Source organism: Puma concolor, chromosome C2 (assembly GCF_028749965.1).
Source record: "Puma concolor isolate L17-30 chromosome C2, mPumCon1.1.hap2, whole genome shotgun sequence".
In the NCBI taxonomy this organism is placed as follows: domain Eukaryota; kingdom Metazoa; phylum Chordata; class Mammalia; order Carnivora; family Felidae; genus Puma; species Puma concolor.
The window spans coordinates 37,215,790-37,236,086 of record NC_141675.1 but is presented as its reverse complement, the minus strand read 5'-3'; the positions used below and the strand labels follow the sequence as shown (position 1 = coordinate 37,236,086).

The 20,297-nt window shown below is 40.6% G+C and overlaps 1 protein-coding gene across 4 annotated transcripts in view; it reads right to left on the bottom strand.

The window, feature by feature from the left end:
• LOC147577196 (uncharacterized) overlaps positions 1-20,297 on the bottom strand; it is a 51,634-nt gene that overhangs the window by 3,757 nt on the left and 27,580 nt on the right. For 3 of the 4 annotated variants that reach the window (XM_086674427.1, XM_086674425.1, XM_086674426.1), the window contains 2 exons: positions 13,673-13,799; positions 9,359-9,465 (listed from right to left, as the gene is read on the bottom strand). In XM_086674427.1, the coding sequence (XP_086530553.1) occupies positions 9,359-9,465; positions 13,673-13,799 (234 nt within the window). Of the gene's footprint in view, positions 1-1,183; positions 1,722-9,358; positions 9,466-13,672; positions 13,800-20,297 lie in introns of those variants that run through there. The other variant, XM_086674428.1, reaches the window with a different exon arrangement.

Here is a 20,297-nt window from a genome sequence, read left to right as displayed (position 1 = left end):
AGTTGAATTGTAGGACACCCCACTCACATTTGGCAGTTGTTTCGTGGTCAGGGGAAAGACCTACGCCCACACATCAAAACTGGGGTCAGAATAATAAGACTCAAATACCTAGTATGCCATTCCGAGAGCCTGTGTCAGCCCATCATTCTTTTATTTCCCATGGCACTTGCCCTTCTCCCCCTTCCTGTTTCTCATCTAGCCAAATGTCCAGGTCCTGCTTGCATCACAGGTGCCTCAAGCTGTAGTTTGTGGAGGCCAGAATACACCAGGAAGAGGCTAGAAGCAGACAGGTAAGTAAGACATATGGTTGAGAGGAAAATTATGAACCTTAAAAATAGTACTGAATGTCACCTCCAGAGGGTCAGTTGAGGTTGAAACATGAAAATGGTTGTAAGGGTGTGAGAACAAATCAGGCTGGGCATAGTAAAAGGTAGTGGAGGGCAAGGTGGATGAATATGGATAAGGGACCAGGAGGTATAAGACAATACAGTTTGTAATTTCAAGGCTTGGAAAGGGCCAGAAACCATGTCGCTGGGGGCTTGAGTGGTACATATGTGCCTGGAAGAGAAGCAAAGTCAGTGTCCTATTTGGATGTTTTCCTCTGGTGAGCAGTGCTTATTGATGCTTGGTGTGCTGGGGTCATTCCATCCTACATACAGGTCATCACAAAAAATCAGGTGGGGTCGCAGGGAAAGTTGCTCTGGAACCTCAGGGTGGGGCTGGGCCATAACAAAATCTAGGGCAAGAAGTCTCCCAGGAACGTGCCTAGATTGAGAGGTTGAGCAGTAGCCCTTCATGTTTCCTGGGTCTGATTTTGGCCCAGTGTCTTCCATGTTTCCTTGTAGAGCAGCAGGTTATACAGACATAAGTCTGCTAGGTGACATGAGGGGCCATGCCAAATGCCTAATATAGACCTTGGTGTCTCACTTGGGCCACTCCAGAGGGGTCACTGGCTGCAAAGGCCTCTTTGACCACGTCTAGGGTAGAAAGGACCAGTGGACCTATTTATTGCAATCTAAAAGAGCTTAAGGCAAATACTTCTAGTTCCCTGCCTAATATCTTTTCTGACTTTATTTTCTTTCTTTCTTTCTTTCTTTCTTTCTTTCTTTCTTTCTTTCTTTCTTTCTTTCTTTCTTTCTATTTTCTTTATCTATTTTGAGAGAGAAAGAGGGAGAGAGGATGTGAGCAGGGGAGGGGCAGAGAGAGGAGAAGAGAGAATCCCAATCAGGCTCTGTGCTGTCAGCGCAAGCCTGATGTGGGGCTTGAACCCACAAATGGTGAGATCATGGCCTGAGCCTAAACCAAGAGTCAGGCGCTTAAATGACTGAGCCACGTAGGCGCCTCTGACCTTATTTTCTAACAGAGCTCACATTTTTCTTATGGCAGCAATGTTCCCAGTTAAAAATTAGGGATGAGCATGTGACATGCTTCTGGCCAACTGCAAATAAGCAAAAGTTGCTGAGGATTTCTGAGATTCCCTCATACAGGTACCAGCACTATCTCCTTGTCCCTTTCTTCTTCTTCTGGTCTGGAATGGAGATGGGAGGCTTTCAGTGAAGCAGCCACCTTAAAACTATGAGGATAAAAACCACCTGCTAAGGTGGTTGGTGGAGAAAGAGAAAGGAATGATGTTGGGGCACATCTGTACCTGCTCAGTCTTCCTCTACTTGATTAAGCCACTATAGCTGGTTCTATTCCCTGTAGCCAAACATCATCTCTCACTGATGCAGAATTTAACAGCAAATAGGTATAAATCATCGTCATGGAGAAAAACAAAACTCAGAGTTATTAAAAAAAAAAAAAAAGGCAAGCACAAATGTAGAGGAGGACGGAGCTTCAAGAGGAAAACAAGGTCTAAGTCTTGATCACTGTGAAGCTGAGGGAGCAGTGTGGGATGTATGGCTCATATGTGAGTAGTGCCGGGGCTGCAAACCACTTAAAATGGGGCCAGGAGTATGGCAGGCGGGGCCAGCTTAAGGCCTCAGAGGATTCACGTGGCAGCCAAACTCACAAAAGACTGTCATGATCCCTGAACACCACACTTCTGGTCATCCTTTTCGCTTTTCTTTACGAAACTCTAGCCATACGGCAATGCTCTATAGCGTGTGAGGCCTTCAGTTCCTTAGTGGAAGCTGAGGTGATTTCAGACAGTATTAGATATTGACATGGAATTATATAACAATGAATCACATGGTAGAAAGCTATGCACTTGGGACGCCTGGGTGGCTCAGTCAGGTAAGCGTCCAACTTCAGCTCAGGTCATGATTTCGCAGTTCGTGGGTTTGAGCCCCATGTTGGGCTCTGCGCTGACAGCTCGGAGCCTGGAGCCTGCTTCGGATTCTGTGTCTCCCTCTCTCTCTCTCTCCCCCCCTCCCCCAGTCTCTCTTTCTCTCTCTCTGTTTCTCAAGAATAAACATTGAAAAAGATTTTTTTAAAAAGCTATGCACTTTTCAATTCTCTAAAAATGTAATCAAAGTAATGCATACATATAGCTAAAAAATCAAATAGGGCTAAAAAGTTCATACTGAAAAACAACAGACCCTTTCCCTTCCCTCAGGCTTTTCCTCCAAAGAAAACCACTTTTAACTCATTCAGCTGTTGTTTTTTTCTTTTGTATTATTTTTTTTTTGGTTTCACATTTTTACTTAAATTCTAGTTAGTTAACATATAGAGTAATATTGATTTCAAGAGCCGAATCTGGTGATTTATCACTTACACATAACACCCAGTGTTCATCACAAGTGCCCTCCTTGATACTCATTCATTCAGCTGTTTTTCGTGAGATTTACTGCCTTACTCCAAAGAAAGTGCTTTTTATATTATATGATATTTCCATTAAACATTTTACGTATTGACTGTTATCCTGTCTTCTCACCAAACCTCTCAACAGTTCTATTTCAAAATTTTTAGTTAAATCAACACTTGTTGTATTGACTGGTATGGTCATATATATTTTGTTCACAGTATTTTTCTTACTCATAAAACTTTTAAGTTTTTATTTTTAGGTAATCTTTACACCCAATGTGGAGTTTGAACAATCTGAGATCAAGAATCACATGATCTACTGACTGAGCCAGTCAGGTGCCCCAATTATATAACTTTCTTCTGAGTTAATAGTGTTAATTTTTCATTTGCACAGTTTCCTGTGTACCAATTCTAAATATTTCCCTCAATTTCTTTTATTTTTTATACACCCATTAGTATTTCTTGCAAAATACTTAAGTATTTCCAAAGCTCAATTCAGTTTTTACCACAGTATTCCTCCTTTCCAAAGTCTTCTATTTTTCTGTCCATTTGGACTAGTTCTGATCTTCAACCATCATCTGGGATTCTGTTTTCTTTTTCTTTTTTTTTTCTTTTAAGTTTATTTATTTTGAGAGAGAGCTCAGGGGAGGGGCACAGAGATAGAAAGGGAGGTAGGGGAGAGGAAAAGAGAGAGAGAGAGAGAGAGAGAGAGAGAGAGAATCCCAAGCAGGCTCTACACCATTAGCGTGGAGACCGATGAGGGCTCAATCTCACGCACCAAACGGTGAGATCATGACCTGAGCCAAAATCAAGAGTCACTTAACCAATTGGACCAGTCAGGTGCCCCTGGGACTCTCTTTTCTACTTTTCTATATTGGTTCTCCTGATTTCTGGATTCTGGATTCTTCATCTTTGTGGTTTATTCTCATTTTGCTCAAATGTGTTCTCTGGGAGCTTCCTAGGAAACAGAGGAGGCAAAGAGTTTGAGTTCTTGTGTACTGAAAACTACTTTATCCTCATACTTGGTTAGAAGTTGGGAATGTATAAAGTTCTCATAGAGTTTTCATGGCAGTGCCTCATTGTTTCTAGCTTCTGGTTAGAAGTCTGAGGTCATGCTGATTCTCAGTCCTTTGCACAGAAAATACAGTATTTATCTGTAATTGTTAGACTTTGCCCTTTATTCCTAGTGTTCTAAATGCCATGGTGATATAGCTTTTATCATTCACTGTGCAGGGCACTCAATGGGCTCTTTCAATATACAGATTTATGTCTGTTAGTTCTGGGAAAGTTCTTGATTTATTTGATAATTATTTGATAATGCCCTCTCCCCACTTTTCTCTGTTCACTCTTTCTGAACTATGAGTTAAATATTGGTGTTCACAGACTAATCCCCTCTAATATATTCTAATTTTTCATCTTCCTATTTTTGTTCTACTTTTTAAAGCCTTGCTTGAATTCATCTTTCAACATTCATTTTGAAATTTTTATTTTGGCTATCATTTTTACTTGCCAAGAACTTTTTCTTATTTTCTGATTATTCTTTTTTCATAGCATCCTGTTCTTGTTTCACAGATGCATTATCTTCTGTTTCACTAGGAGGAGTCATAACTAATTTCTTTTCTTAATTTTCTGTATTGTCTCTTTATCTTCAGAGTTCCCTTTTTTCTCTCAGGCTTGGTTTCCTATATCAAACTATTGCCTCAAGTATCTGGAGATGTTTGGATTTCTGTTCACAGTGAAGCATGAGGCATCCAAAGGCTTATGGGAAGCTCCTCTGTAGGAGCAGGGCTTGCTTACCTGCTGGGCTTCTTTGAATGATGAGGGCATGGCCAGGTGTCAGCACCTGTTTTTCCTTTCTCTGGGCCTATCCAGTTTTCAAAGAATACCCCAGTCTTCTACATGGCTTTTGGCCTCCGGAAGCAGGGCAGACAAAGAAGGCTGCAGTAATGGTAAAGGCTGTGTCCCAAGTGTTGAGTGTGTAGAATTTTCCCTAATCCTCCTCTTTTCAGCTTCTTACTTCACTCTCATTCTCTGCCATGCTGGGTGTGCTGGGTCTGCTGAAAGGCTGTTTAATTTTTCTAGGGAAAACTCCCTAACTGGTCTTCCTTCTTCTGTCTTCACCTCTCCTCCGATGTATTTTCAACATAGAGCTAGAGTAATCCTGCTGAGATGTGGGTCAGATCAGGTCACTCCTCTCAAAATTCTCAAATGCCTTCCCATTCTCAATAGAGTTAAAAACTAAAGTAATCATAATTGCCTAGAAGGCCCCTTGCCCTCCATGCTTACTTCTTGGAATTTTTTTTTGTCCTATGACTCTCCCATTACCTCTCACTCCACTCCAGCCATGTTGGCTTCCATACTGGTTTTAGAACACACCAGGTAGCCTCCTGCCCTAAGCCTTTGCACTCGCTGTTCGGCTTACCTGGAATTCTTGTTCCCCAGATATACATGGCTTGCTCCCTCACACCTTCTGGCCTTCACTCAAATGTTTCTTCTTCGTACAGCCTTCTCTGGCTATCCTAACTAAAACTCCCAACGCCTGACATACATGCTTTATCTCCTTTTCTTGCTTTATTTTTCCCTTAAGTATGATCCCCATCTGATATCTGATATACAATAATGTGTATTTTACTTCTTTTTATAGTTGGTTTACTGTCTGTCATTCACTAGGAAGTAAGATCCATGAAAGCAGTAATTCACTGCTTAACTCAAACAAGGCCTGGCATTTGTGTGTTGTCCCGATCAGATGGAGTAGCCATCAAATGTGGGGCACTCCGATTGGGTGGAGGCCAGGGGCACAGGCGATAAAAGAGTTCACCCAAGGCAGAACAAAAGAGATAAAAGTTTACTGAATACATTGTAAGGAAGCAGTGGGCAAGACAGCAAAGGAGACACTGTAATGAAGCACGGGTGAGGAGCCACAGTTACAGGGCACAGTGAGGAGGTAGTAAATGTATGGAATTTTCCCTTTTTGATAATTTTAGGAACTGTGCCCACTGGTAATTGGTTAGTTAGGGCCTATGGTTATTTAGAGGTGGGTTGCTTCGTGAGCCTGTTTGCATTCAGCTCAGTGGTCGCCGTGGGCCCTTTGGCCTTGCTCTACAGCATTAATAAATTCATGTTGAAATAAATAAATAAATCAGTAAGAATGAATAAGTGAAACTATCCTCAAGTATTGTTTTTTTTTTTTAATTAGTCAAAAAGCAACCCTGTAAGATGTAGACAGTTCAACCCTCTGCTAACCTATTTTTTTTTTTTTTTTTTTTTTGTAACAAGTGAGGTTGCTGATGTTTCTGAGGAAGCTTTCATTGTGTGTGTTCCATCATTAAAGGTAGTTCAATAAGAATTCCTTGGTAGGCAAATAAATTACTTTAGGCTATTAATTTGGATTTCATGAAAGAAGTAGAATTAGAAATTAGCTTGTTAACTTGCAAATGATAAGAACACAAAAGCAATCAAAAGAAGAACATTAGTTCTATAATCAGTGATATCACTCATTGCTTTTAATGTTTAAAAGGATACCATTAAGGCTAAATGGCAAGAGATTTCCCTGTAGAATCCAACCAGCTAACCCTGTTTTGAGGAGTCTTTCTAACAACCTGAGGTGTTCCATGGAAACAAGTCATAATTATTTTGGTTCAAAATGTGGATGTATTAAAGCTACTCATGATATATACTACTATATTTGGGAAATTAATACTTCCTTGAACTATAAGTTGTTTTTAAATGCTTTTTAAATGAGAATCTGTATTTTCAGGTGGGTATTTCATAATTATCTTCCCTACTTATGCAAATTGAACTATTTACTAAGCAAGCACAATGTTTTGCAGTTCCAAATAAGTACTCAATGAGAATCATTTTCCGTCAAATCATCTGAGACTGCCCATCATTAGCACTTAACTACAATAAAGATCAGAACACTGCCTGTGGTATTTTATAATATCTTTTGCCACAGGGTATAGTAAGTTACTCCCATACTAAGGAAAACCAAATGAAATCATTAACCTGCTTTCAGTTTATTAAGCTCAGATTAAAGTTAAATTTAAATTATTTTTAATAATTCCATTGAATTTGAATTCAATTCAAATGGACTAGGAACATGTTTTGTTTCTCCAAAATAAAGGGATAATTTAAAAATCTTGGAATCATTCGATTGGCTTGTGAAGAAATGGCAATGCAGTAGTTTTAATCTTTTATTTTTATTTTTGAGAGAGAGACAGAGAGTGTGAGTAGGGGAGGGGCAGAGAGAGAGAGAGAGAGAGAGGGAGGGAGGGAGACACAGAATCCGAAGCAGGCTCCAGGCTCTAAGCTGTCAGCACAGAGCCTGACGCGGGGCCTCAAACTCATGAATTGTGAGATCATGACCTGAGCCAAAGTCAGACATTTAATCTACTGAGCCACTCAGGCACCCCGGTGGTTTTAGTTTTTTGTTTTTTTTTTTTAATTTTTTTTTCAACGTTTTTATTTATTTTTGGGACAGAGAGAGACAGAGCATGAACAGGGGAGGGGCAGAGAGAGAGGGAGACACAGAATCGGAAACAGGCTCCAGGCTCTGAGCCATCAGCCCAGAGCCCGATGCGGGGCTCGAACTCATGGACCGTGAGATCGTGACCTGGCTGAAGTCGGACGCTTAACCGACTGCGCCACCCAGGCTCCCCTGGTTTTAGTTTTAAAGTGGTGATTACTTCATTATTGGTGAAGTAATAGTGTAATTCTTGTAAAACTGCCACTGTTAAAAAAAAAATGCAACCTAAAACTATGCCATGTCTCTAAGATCATTGTATTGAAGAGATGACAAAGACCAATACTTCTACTACTTAATTCTCTCCACATAACCTGCCAGATAACGCACCAAGATCTCTCCCCCACCCTTTTTAAAAATTTTTATTTAAGAGAGAGAGAGAGAGAGGGAGAGAAAGAGAGAATCTTAAGCAGGCTCTGAGTGGAGCCTTACACGGGGCTCCATCAAAAGACCCCGGGATCATGACCTGAGCCAAATCAAGAGTTGGACACTCAACTGACTGAGCCACCCATGTACATCTCTTTCCCCCTTTTAAACACTGAATTTGGATGTTCAAATCTGTTTATATGTCTTTCATTGAGCTTTATTTAAAATGGCGTTACTTCATCCCTCTGTCAGCTGTAAGTATGGCTATCGTTAATTCTGGTCATGCATATTAATGAAAGGAAGAGGGCAGCGTTGGCCAATGTGTAATAAATAACTCATTCCATATGTGAGTCTCTCATTTTCAAAGGATTACATGGTCATAAACCACCCCTACTGCTCTCCCGATGCCAATCAAATTGAAGCCATCTTTGATGGTCCAGAAAGCACATCAGAATCTTATGAGAGATGTCACCTGAGTTTTCCAATTGCTATCTGGAGGAATATCTGCAGGTGGGTTGGGAAGGAGACTAGAGAATAGGACAGAGTCCCTCAGAGAATAAGTGAGACTCAGAGAAGAGAGGGAAAAGAAAGAGCAACTGAGAAAATTTCACTCTAATGACAATCGTTACAGTAGCCCCATCCCCCTTATCTGGGCTTTCTCTTTCCACAGTTTCAGTCATCGGCGGTCAGGAAGCAGATGGGTTTCCTTCTGAGGAGTCATCAGAAGGTCAGTCGGCGCTTAATGCCTGTCATTCTCCTCACTTCACCTCCTCACGTAGGCTTTGTTATTTCACATCATTACAAGGGTGACTCCAGTACAGTAAGATATTTTGAGAGAGAGGCAAGCCATTTTCACATAGTATGTATTTATTTATTTATAGAGCATGAGCGGGAGAGAGAGGAAGTGGGGGAGAAAGAATCTTTTTTTTTTTTTTTAAGTTTATTTATTTTTTGAGAGAGAGAGAGAGAGAGCACAAGCAGGGGAAGGGCAGAGACAGACAGAGAGAGAAAGGGAGTCACAGAATCTGAAGCAGGCTCCAGGCTCTGAGCTGTTCGCACAGAGCCTGATGTAGGGCTCGAACCCATAAACTCTGAGATCATGACCTGAGCTGAAGTTGGACACTTAACTGACTGAGCCACCCAGGCGCCCCAAGAGAGAGAATCTTAAGCAGTCTCCACACTCAGCATGGAGTCCAACGCCTCAATCCCATGACTCTGGGATCATGACCTCAGCCAAAATCAAGAGTTGGACGCTCAACCGACTAAGCCACCGAGGCACCCCCACATAGCTTTAATTACAATATACTATCATAAGCATTCTATTTTACTATTAGTTATTAATGTTAATCTCTTTCTGTGCTTAATTTATAAATTAAACTGTCATAGGTATGTATTCATAGGAAAAAACCTACTACATACAGGGTTTGATCCTATCTGCAGTTTCAGGCATCCACTGGGGATCTTAGAACATGTCCCCCATGCATAAGGGGAGACTACTGTACTTAGGTCAAAGATGACATATGACATCCTAGAAGTTCTTGAACTCTGTGCAAATCACTGGGCAAATTGGTACAAGGGTAGGTGGTTTATGATAGTGCTCTTGGTTATCACTTAGCTCAGACCAGTTATTTAATGAAAAAAGTAGAGCAAGCTGTGAGTAGAATAGCATTTAGGAGTGAATGGATGTGGACAAGTGGAGGGGAACACAAACTGAAAACACTCTACCTGTCTTTCTGGCTCTTAATGCTTCAAGTATGTCAGTAGCAGCCATTTCTCCCAGGACATTGTTTCCAAGGTCAATTTCCCTTAAGTGAGCAGAGTATTTGATCAGGCTGGACAAAGAAAATGACAAATCAAAATGGCAATGTTACTCAAAGAAACTCAATCCACTTATTTTGGAGTATGATCTTTCTTCTTAGGTCCTCAATACTCTCCTTGACCCCACTTCCAAAGATGATGCACTGACCCAATTTGAAAACTGAAGATATCCTGAATTCAGGCTTTTCCAATTTAATCTCTCTAGATTGGATGGCCCCCTTCAGCAAGTTGGTAGGATAAAGACTTAGTTGCCTTCAATATCTCATTCATTTATTTATTCATAAGATGTGGGGGTTGTGCAGGATTTCCCAGTCTTTTAGATTTTGCACACCGGTAAAATGTCAAAAACTTGGGAGGGAATGGTTTGGCAACTTTTAGTATGTCAAATAAATAGCAATTCTCACCTTGTCAATAAATAAAAGAACAAATATTTTTACATGAAATTAGGAAGGGCATAGTCTCAAAATAAAGGATTGCGTTTAAAATTGAGTAAGTTTAGCTTTATGAAAAATGAACACACCATCTTTTTTTTTTTCTTTTTTTCTAATCTCTTTGAGGATTATTGAAAATTCCTTCATGCCCTAGCACTGGCCTGACAACTGGTCTTTGGGAATCTCTGGCATGATGAGTGGACGTGAAATCTGGGTGAAGGCCTGGGTTCCTGGTTAGCTTATACCTCCTGTCAACCATGTAGTCATGGGCAGGTCATGTGTCCTCTCTTACCTTTCTCATCTGTAAAACTGGCCTCCAAATTGGCTGTTCTGCCTATTTCATAAGGTTGTGGTGAAAACAGAATGAAGCAGTTCCTGTGAAAGTATCTTGCAAAATGCAGTATCAATGATGCTATCATACTGAGTGCAGGCTTATTAAATGCATATATGTCTAACATTGCAGGGATTAAAGGAATTTAACTCATGGCCTCTGCTCTGAAAGAAATTATCATCTGACTTCCAATAAAACAATTTTGAGTCCTTACCACACACTGAGGATATGAAATTTTAGTTAGGATCAGTAGTGAATATAAGGTCATTCTCTTGCTCCCTGTACACATTTTCTACTGATTCAGCAGCCAGAATTCAAGGGTGGGGCTGAGTGGTTCCACCAGACTCTCCCTCTCAAAGGTCTTGCTCTCCAAAATAGCCTGTCTAATCAGGACTTGCCTGGCTTTGGCTTCCTGAACTGCCTGCCTATATCCAATTCCTTCAGGTAAGATGGGTGAGAACAGGGATGCTTCAGAAAGAAGCAGGAAGAGAATGAAGAATGTTGAAGACAAACTTCACAAGTCGACAATTTTACATCTAACTCTGATTCCAGAGGCCAAGGATTTAATCACTATGTTATTCAGCCTCGCATGAATTACGGTTCTTTATACATCAGATGTGATGAGGGCCACCCACATGCTTAAGCACTTGCGCCCAGCACAAATGGGCCTTCCAAGGGTAGGAGTGGAGCTGAAATCTGCCAAGCTTTGCTGGTCAAGTCCTGGGCCCTGGAGCATAGACCTAGAAAGGTTAACCTCCTCCCACTCATTGGCCAGAGGTGGTACGTTTTTTAACTCATCTGCCCAGAGAGGCTCTTTTTCTAATTTGTATAAAGGTACTTGCTGGAGCCCTAGGCACTATATTTAGCACCTTTCGTGATCTAATTTAACCCTATAAGAATCTCTTGAGTTAGACACTATTATTATCCCCATTTTTACAAAAGAGTAAACAGAGTTACAGAGAAATTACGATAAAAACAGATAGGTTAAAAGTAAGAGGACAGAGAGAGGTATATCATATTAACATTAATCCAAAGAAAGCTGAAGTGACTATATTAATATTCATCAAAGTAGATTTCAGAAAAGGGAATATTATCAGAGACAAGAGAAAAATATTACTAGGGACTCCATAATGATAATATGGGCCAATTCTTCAAGTGACTTAATCTTAAATATTTTGCACCCAACAAAAGATCTTAAAAATATATGAAACAAAACTGATTAAACTGCAAAGAGGTATGAACAAAGTCACAATTCTCCTCTCAACAACTGATAGAACAAGTAAACAGAAAATTTGTAAAGATACAGAAAACTGTAACAATGGTGCCAACCAACTAAACTTCATTGACATTTATTCACATTCCATCCAAAAACAGCAGAATACACATTCTTTTCAAGTAAACATGGAACATTTACCAAGACAGATCATAATCTGGGCCATAAAGCAAGTATGTTCTCCAATCACAGCAGAATTTAATAAGAAATCAACCAGAGAAAAATATTTGAAACATTTACAAATATGTGGAAACTAGGCTGACAGGTCAAAGAAATCAAAAGGAAAATTAGAAAATAGTTTGAATTGAATGACAATAAAAATACGTATCAAAATTTGCAGGATACAATTAAAAAGTCCTTGGTATTAATATAACCATTTACATTAGAAAACCAAAAAGTTTAAAATCAGTAACTTAAGCTTCTACTTTAATAAATTAGAAAGAAAAGCACATATTAAAGCCAAGGTAAACAGAATAAAGGAAATAATAAAAATAAGAATATAATGCAATGAAATTGAAAAAAACTAAAACATTAGAGGAAACCAAAAGTGAGTTCTTTGAAAAGGTAAATAAAATAGATAAAATTCTAATCACATTTATTGGGGGGAAAAAAGAAAACAAATTATCAATGTCAGGCACAAAAGAGGATACATCACTGCAGATCCTCCAGATAGGAAAAGGATGAGAAGGAAATATTATGAATAACTTTAAGGCAATAAATTTGAAAACTTAGCCAAAGTGAACAAATTGCTTGAAAGACATAAACTACCGAAGCTTAACACCTTTCTCCCCAAATAACCAGAATAGCCTTCTATCTACTAAAGAAATTGAATTTGTAGTTAAAATCTTCTCATAAAGAAAACTCCAGGTCCAGATGTCTTCACTGGTGAATTTCATCAAATATTTAAAGATAAAATAATGCTGATTCTACACAAATTCTTTCATAAAATAGAAAAGGAGGGAACACTTCCTAACTCATTCTGTAAGGCCAAAATCACCTTGATCCCAAACCAGAGGAAAACATTACAAGAAAGGAAAAGTAGAGACCAATAGTCCTCGTGAACCCTGATGTGAAAACTCTTACCAAAATGTTAGCAATATACAAAAGGATAAACCATCAGCAATACAGTAAATCTAACAATATATTAAAAGGGTAATAAAATGAAGTTTATCAATATAATTATTATAAAAATAGCAGCAAAATTATCCAAGTTGGAAATTCCTAACTTTCCTAAATAAAGAAGTAAAGCATATTAGAAAAAGAATCTCTAGGAGCGCCTGGGAGGCTCAGTCAGTTGGGAGTCCAGCTTCTGCTCAGGACATGATCTCACAGCTCGTGAGTTCGAGCCCCATGTCGGGCTCTGTGCTGACAGCTCGGAGCCTGGAGCCTGCTTCAGATTCTATGTCTCCCTCTCTCTCTGCCCCTCCCCCATTTGTGCTCTATCTCTCTTTCAAAAATAAATAAACATTAAAAAAAAAAAAAAAAAAGAATCTTTTTCTGGTAAAATAATAGCCATCAATCAAGACCTCAAGTTTCCAACCTTGGCATGTTCTGTTGCCCTTGATTACCCTAAGGTGCTATAAGTACTAATATCCTGAAATGGTATAACCTGGAGTCTTCTACTGGGCAATCTTTCCTATTGTGCTGCAAATGCTGACTTGTGGCTTGGCCCACTGGGTATTTGGATTCAGGAGAGCTGGACAGAGAGATGTCCAAGGTTGTCAGCATAAACATGGCAAGAAAATATTCTGTTTTCCAGGAGCTTTTGAGAAATGCTCTTTCTGCCTAAGTAGTTTGGGACAACTTTGTAATCAAAAACAAAAAAGTGCTCACACTTGAGTAGTCTGCCTTTCTTCCTCAGGTCACATAGCTGACTTTAGGGGAAAAAATCTAGAGGTCATAACTCCTGCCTTTCCTCTGTTGCCAACTTCATAAAATGGGGCTTCTAGTGAGGTCTTTGGGACCACTTTGTGGGCTCACATACAACTGTCTGCCATTTTTATGATTTCAGGATTTTCCTTAAGATCACAAACCAAGACCAAGGTGGGTCCCTGCTTTCCTCTCAGAGCTAAAAACCCTCACTTAGCACTATTAATAAACTGCAATTAAATTGTTGTCCCTACAATCTAACTAAAGCACCGAGTTTTAGAAGGTGAACAAATAAAACCTCTTAATTTTCTACTCACCATGTTAAAATTTGAGTGAATTCCAACAAGCCATTTTCTCCTTCTTTTCCTTTTCCATCTATGCCATTATCTGCCAAATACAATTTCACTAACCAAGGACCAGCCGAATCTTTAATTTTTTTGATTCCTGTAAGAAAATAATAGTATTTTGTTATTTTTAGATAATAGCTCCCCCACTTACCACCAGATAAGTTGATTTTATTTTATTTTTTTTTAATTTTTTTTTTCAACGTTTATTTATTTTTGGGACAGAGAGAGACAGAGCATGAACGGGGGAGGGGCAGAGAGAGAGGGAGACACAGAATCGGAAACAGGCTCCAGGCTCTGAGCCATCAGCCCAGAGCCTGACGCGGGGCTCGAACTCCCGGACCGCGAGATCGTGACCTGGCTGAAGTCGGAGGCTCAACCGACTGCGCCACCCAGGCGCCCCTAAGTTGATTTTATTTTTAAGATTATACTTATTTGACTTGAGTGAGTAGATTTATTTTGGAATATAGTCAAGGAAATAGATGTAATTTAAAAATCCTTTAAAAAAGTACCCAGTACATCCTTTATTCTTTATAATAGCAAGCCCCAAATTGCTCTGTATGAAAGGAAATCTCACTTAAGATTTAAATTGTTGCCTTTACTTTGGCTAAAGAGGAAAATCAATGTTTCTAGAAATTTCCTAGTAGAAGATAAGCAAGCTGTTCACTGATCCTAGGGAAGTGATAGTCCTTACCCAGGGATTCAGAATCTGCAAAGTTGTCACATTTTTTGAACTCTAGGAGGACAAATGTGAAGTAGAAAGAACCATCTTGCCTTTGTAGACTTCATGACTGAGGTCAGTGGTCCTGGAATCTAATTTACCCCCATTGGTCCATTCAGCTTTTATGAAGTTCAGTGTCACTCAGTGCTATGGAATGGCATCATGTACACATTTAATTTATACCCATTCAAGTTTAGGAGTTTGGCAAAGAGAAAGACAGGAAGAGGATGGAGAAGAATAAATAGCCATGGACATGCCAGCTAATTCACTCAGTAAGTGTGAGATGGGAAATCTGAGTCTCTGGTCCCAAAGCCAGATTGCCTCCAAGTGTTTGAAATTATATGCTTTGTGTACAATATAACCCCCTAAACACTAGCCAACTACTTCATCTGGGGCTTAGCTAACAAATAATGACCTGTTCCAAAGTTGGCAAGAAACTGCACGGGACTTGGAAATAATATACCTCTATACATTTATTGTGTGGGCAGTTTATTTTTTAACATGAAATTTATTGTCAAATTGGTTTCTATACAACACCCAGTGCTCATCCCAACAGGTTCCCTCCTCAATACCCATCACCCACCTTCCCCTCCCTCCCACCCCCCATCAATTTATTCTCAGTTTTTAAGAATCTCTTATGGTTTGGCTCTCTCCCTCTATAATTTTTTTTCCTTCCCCTCCCCCATGGTCTTCTGTTAAGTTTCTCAGGATCCACGTAAGAGTGAAAACATATGGTATCTGTCTTTCTCTGTATGACTTCACTTAGCACAACACTCTCCAGTTCCATCCACGCTGCTACAAAAGGCCATATTTCATTCTTTCTCATTGCCACGTAGTATTCCATTGTGTATATAAACCACAATTTCGTTATCCATTCATCAGTTGATGGACACTTAGGCTCTTTACATAATTTGGCTATTGTTGAAAGTGCTGCTATAAACACTGGGGTACAGTTTAAAGGATTGTAAAGAATCATTTAGCTATACACTGATTTTGCCTAATATGCTGACTTGAGAACCTAATCCCAAGGGCTAGACAGGACTCTTCTGTCTTCAGAAGACATTTTTTCAACACATTTTTTTAAAAGAGTATGTTCTTTGTTTAAAATTTTATTTATTTATTTTGAGAGAGAGAAAGAGAAAGAGAGCAAGGGGGGAAGGGTAGAGAGAGGGGGAGAGAGAGAGAGAGAGAGAGAGAGAGAGAGAGAGAGAGAGAATCCTAAGCAGGCTCTGTACTGTCATCACAGAGCCCGATGTGGGGATCAAACTCAAGGACTGTGAGATCATGACCTGAGCCAAAGTCAGATGCCCATCCCAGGTGCCCCTTCAACAGATATTTTTGAGCTCTACCAGATGTCAGGCACTGTCCTAGGTGCTGGGAATCCAACAGGGAACAGAAGAGACAAACTCCCTGCCATCTGAAGCTGACATGAAGTGATCGCTATCTAGTGTGTAGGAAGAACAAGGAAGAGAGAAGAGTCACTGATAACCAAGTATAAGTTTTCAATTCATGAAAGAGAATGACTTTTTAGGGCAAGGTGATATAGCTGGACTTTTTGTTATTTTCCTTTTAGGGAAAGGTGATATAGCTGGACTTCTTGTTATTTTCCTTCAAAACACAGTTGGGGGGATGAAAACTAGCCCATCATTTAGTTTCATTGGGGGTAAGCCTAACTTGTCCAAATGTATTTGTTCTTACATCCAGGGCATGGGAATGATGGCAAATGACAGCTGCTATAAATAATTTAACAGTGCTAATATATTAGGATGGTATCTGACACACTGTGGGTGTTTAATAACCATTGAACAAATGAATGAATCAATGAATAATACAGTATAGAGTGTAATCATACTGTGGAAACTTTTATCTCACTGTTTATTGTTTTTCCAAGTACAAGGGAGCTAATAATGCCTTGAGACCATTTATGAACACGAATAGGATATGACTTTTCTATTTATAAAATCTCTTCACAAACATAGTGCCTTTGAAAAGTTAAGTTTACTGCTCAGAATAATTAATGATGTGGATACTGATCACATGTGGCACTCGTTTCTTATTGTCCCCTTTTTGCCAGAAAGCAGTGGTGATGAAACATGAGGCCAGTGGAGCTAAGGCCAAAGGCCAAATTCCTGTGCAGTTGCTGAGCACTAGAGCACTACAAGGAAAGAAACAGTTTTTGCGAGTCTACCCCTGCCACCCCACCGACTTAGCCAGCACGGCACAAATGTATGCAATTGGAGAGGAAGGGGGCTTCCGGGTCTGTGACTGGCCTGGTACAACTTGCATCCCTAGGGGAAAAGCAATCCAAATTCCCCTCCAACTGGTGGAAAGCAAGGTCGCAATGTCATCTCTGCTCATGAAAAATAACCAATTTGGAAAGTGCTGGTCCAAACCATTCTGCAGAATTTAGGGAGTCACAGTGCCCTGTCAGAGGGTAGGAAGGCTGATGTTGCTTAGCACAGGGATTTCCTCCTTTGGGCCTTTATCCAAAATTCAAGCAGAACCAAATACTTTTCTCTGAATAGTAAACAAATTCCTCAGAGTAAAGAAAGGTGAGTACATACTCAGCCCCTGGTAATACTTGATCCACCCCAGCTGTATTCATCCCAACCTATTTTCCCCTAATCTTAACATTTCTTTAAAACAAAAACAAGTTCACAGACAATGACTATTTTAATTTACACTCCTCTGTCTCCGAGAACTTAGTGGTGGCACAGCAATGCCAATTGTGACTAAGAGGCAGGAGGGTGTAGAGGAAGCAGAATCCCTGGGTTTAAAACCTCTCTCTAAAAAACTCCGTGGGACTCCCCAGAAAGCCACTTACCTTCTCTGAACCCAAGTTTCCTCGCTGCCCTAACAGAGATAATACTCACTTCCTAGATGCACTGGGAGGATCGACTGGGAAGCATGGTGAAGTAATGGTTGTAGAGGTACTTAGTACACAACAAATGTTACTGCCTGTCTTCTCAGTTTCATTTCTGGAAACTATAAGTCATTGAAACACTGGAATGAGAGCGGTCCTGCTGGAAAACCTCCTTGTGGAAGGTATCTCCCCTTCTGCCACCGCCTCCCTGAGGATCAGATACATACTTCTTATAATTGCACACCTCCTCTGGAAGCCTCTCCACAGATCCGTCTGGACTCACCCAACCTTGGGCTTCATCCCATTTTCTCTGTGGTTAATTGCCAAGATCCCCCAACTGTCCCTGACTGCAGAATCTTTCACCCTCATTGAACTGGCTATCTGGTCCTTTCAGATTTCCCTCCTAAATATACCTGGACCATCTTTCTATCACTGCACTCTGCACTTTTGCTCCTCATGTCTGAACTATCGTGATAGCCTCCAAAGTGGTCTGTCTCCCTTCACCCGGATGTCCCTTTTTCCAAAACACATGCTGCAATGCTGCCCAAGGTTCTTTTCAAAAATCCAATTCTCATCATGTCACTGCCTTGCTTCAGAGGAATCATGCTCTAACTTTGCACACAGCAGAAACCCCAACTCAACTGCATTCATGGCTTTTTGGCCACATGGGTCCTCTGGCCTTTTCAGCTACACCTCCAGCCACTCTCTCAATGACCACTATGCAGTGAAGATCACACTTCCCATACACTGAACACTCTGTGCACTTTCACCCCCTGAGCCTTTTCTCATGTGGTTCCCTTTGCCTAGAATGCCCTCTCTTTCTCAGTTGATAAACCTCTTTTCAGTCTTTCTGGAAAGAACTCTATTTCCTATGTGGGCCAGTACTCAAAGGTCAAGTGTAAAAAATTTTCATGGAACCAGAAGTTCCCCCAGAGAGGTTCCTCATTTTTTCCCCTCACTCTCTGGTGTCTCCTGGGATCACCAGGACAGCTGCGCATTGCATATTCTCTTGGACATCACACATTCTATTTGGCTTAAGAACTACTCAAATGTTCATCTAAAGATGCCAGGTCTGAGCAGGACCTTCTTCTTTTTTTTTTTTTTAATTTTTTTTTTCAACATTTATTTATTTTTGGGACAGAGAGAGACAGAGCATGAACGGGGGAGGGGCAGAGAGAGAGGGAGACACAGAATCGGAAACAGGCTCCAGGCTCTGAGCCATCAGCCCAGAGCCTGACGTGGGGCTCGAACTCAGGGACCGCGAGATCGTGACCTGGTTGAAGTCGGACGCTTAACCGACTGCGCCACCCAGGTGCCCCAGGACCTTCTTCTTAATAAGGCTGATTAAAAAAAAAAAAAAAACACAAAACTTGCTCAAAATAGTTTCCTTCCATCAACAAGGAATATGTGTGATTTCCTATGTAATTACCACAGATTTATAAACCAGAACACTGACTGCAGGACTTAAGGAGGCAAAGTGTAATTAGTGTTGGGTGATTCATACCTTGGACCTTGGAACATGTCCACAAAGGTTTCCATTGTTTGACTATCACTCCAGGATAAAATCCCAAGTAAAATAATTTCAGGATATTAATCAGTAACTTCTGGATCTGGAACCAATAAAACTGTTTTAAAGATTACATCTTGTCTTTTAAACTTGATGCTTGCATTCCTCAATGCCAAAGTATTCCTATGGACCACAGCTATGTTATAAACAATGCCTTCTTTGGGGAAGTGAATTTGGCACTTGGGTGGCATTGGTACTGTAGCAAAGGTCTGATCAATCTCAAGCTTGTAGACTGACCATTTTATGGTTGGATTTTGCTCTCAGTACATGTCTAAGTCATGTACTGGCCCTCCTAGTCCTAAATCCTTGACAATTAAGACACCTAGAAACTACAGTGTGGAGTTTGGGCTAGGAAACAGAGCAGGCCCAGGTGACAGGGCACGCCTGAGTCCTTGCTGAGTCTTTTAGCAACTTTTGGGGCCTTGAGGTGACATGGCAGGACCTGCTGAATGGGGCTCAGGGACGCTATCTTATCTGCAGAAGACTATTTTTGATGACCATTCGGTGACCTCCCATCTTTTGCCATATTCTGGCTCTTTATGGACCTGACAGGCTTGTGATTAGGCATAGGCCAGAACAGATATCACTCACTTGAGTGTTAATCACCCTTCAGACCCAGGGTTCCCAATTCCCACAGACCCCTGGTACAGAGCCAGGGGGCTCAGACATAGGCCAGACTGGGTCTGGAAGAGACAGAGAAGCTGGAGCAGAAACAAGCCTGGGCCCTGTTTGTTCTGTGGTGTCCAAGGCAGAGAAGAGGCATCTAGAAGTCTCACTCTGCCTCCTGATTTTCTTCACTGAGCAAAATAAATCAAGAGAAGGTGATCCGATTTTTTTTTAATTCTAAAGCAGTGGATCTCAAAGTGGGCTAACAGCATCAGCAACACTTGGGAACTTGATAGAAATGTAAGCTCTCCAGCCTTACCTCTGCCTACAGATTCGGTGCTTTGTGGGGCAGGGCCCCACAATCTGTGTTTTAATGAGCCTACTGGGTGCCTCTGATGCTGCTTGAGCTTGAGAACCACTGATCTAATGAATCTTCATGTTCAGTGCTGCTTTGAAGCAGGACTGGCTTAGATGAACAAATGTCTAAATTCTGCAGGCACAGAAACAGAATACTTTTCCTCTTCTATCAACCTACAACTGGCTGCTAAATGTAAAATTGTCAGGTTCTTGTAATTACACGTTTCAGGAGGAATAATAAAGGGTGTCAGGCTTCTGAATGGAGGTTTTGATTCATACAGTATTGTGAGTTCAACTTTCCAAGCAACAGGCCAAAGCCTCCTGTCCACAAAGGGGCAAGCATACAAATAGTTTGGCTGTTTCCAATTGGGACCAAATGGAAACCATCTGGACTCCACCCTTAAGAGGTTAATATAAATCAGCTCCATCTGACTCTTTATTTTGATGCAGGTAGAACTCTTCTACCAAAGACAAAACTCACCCC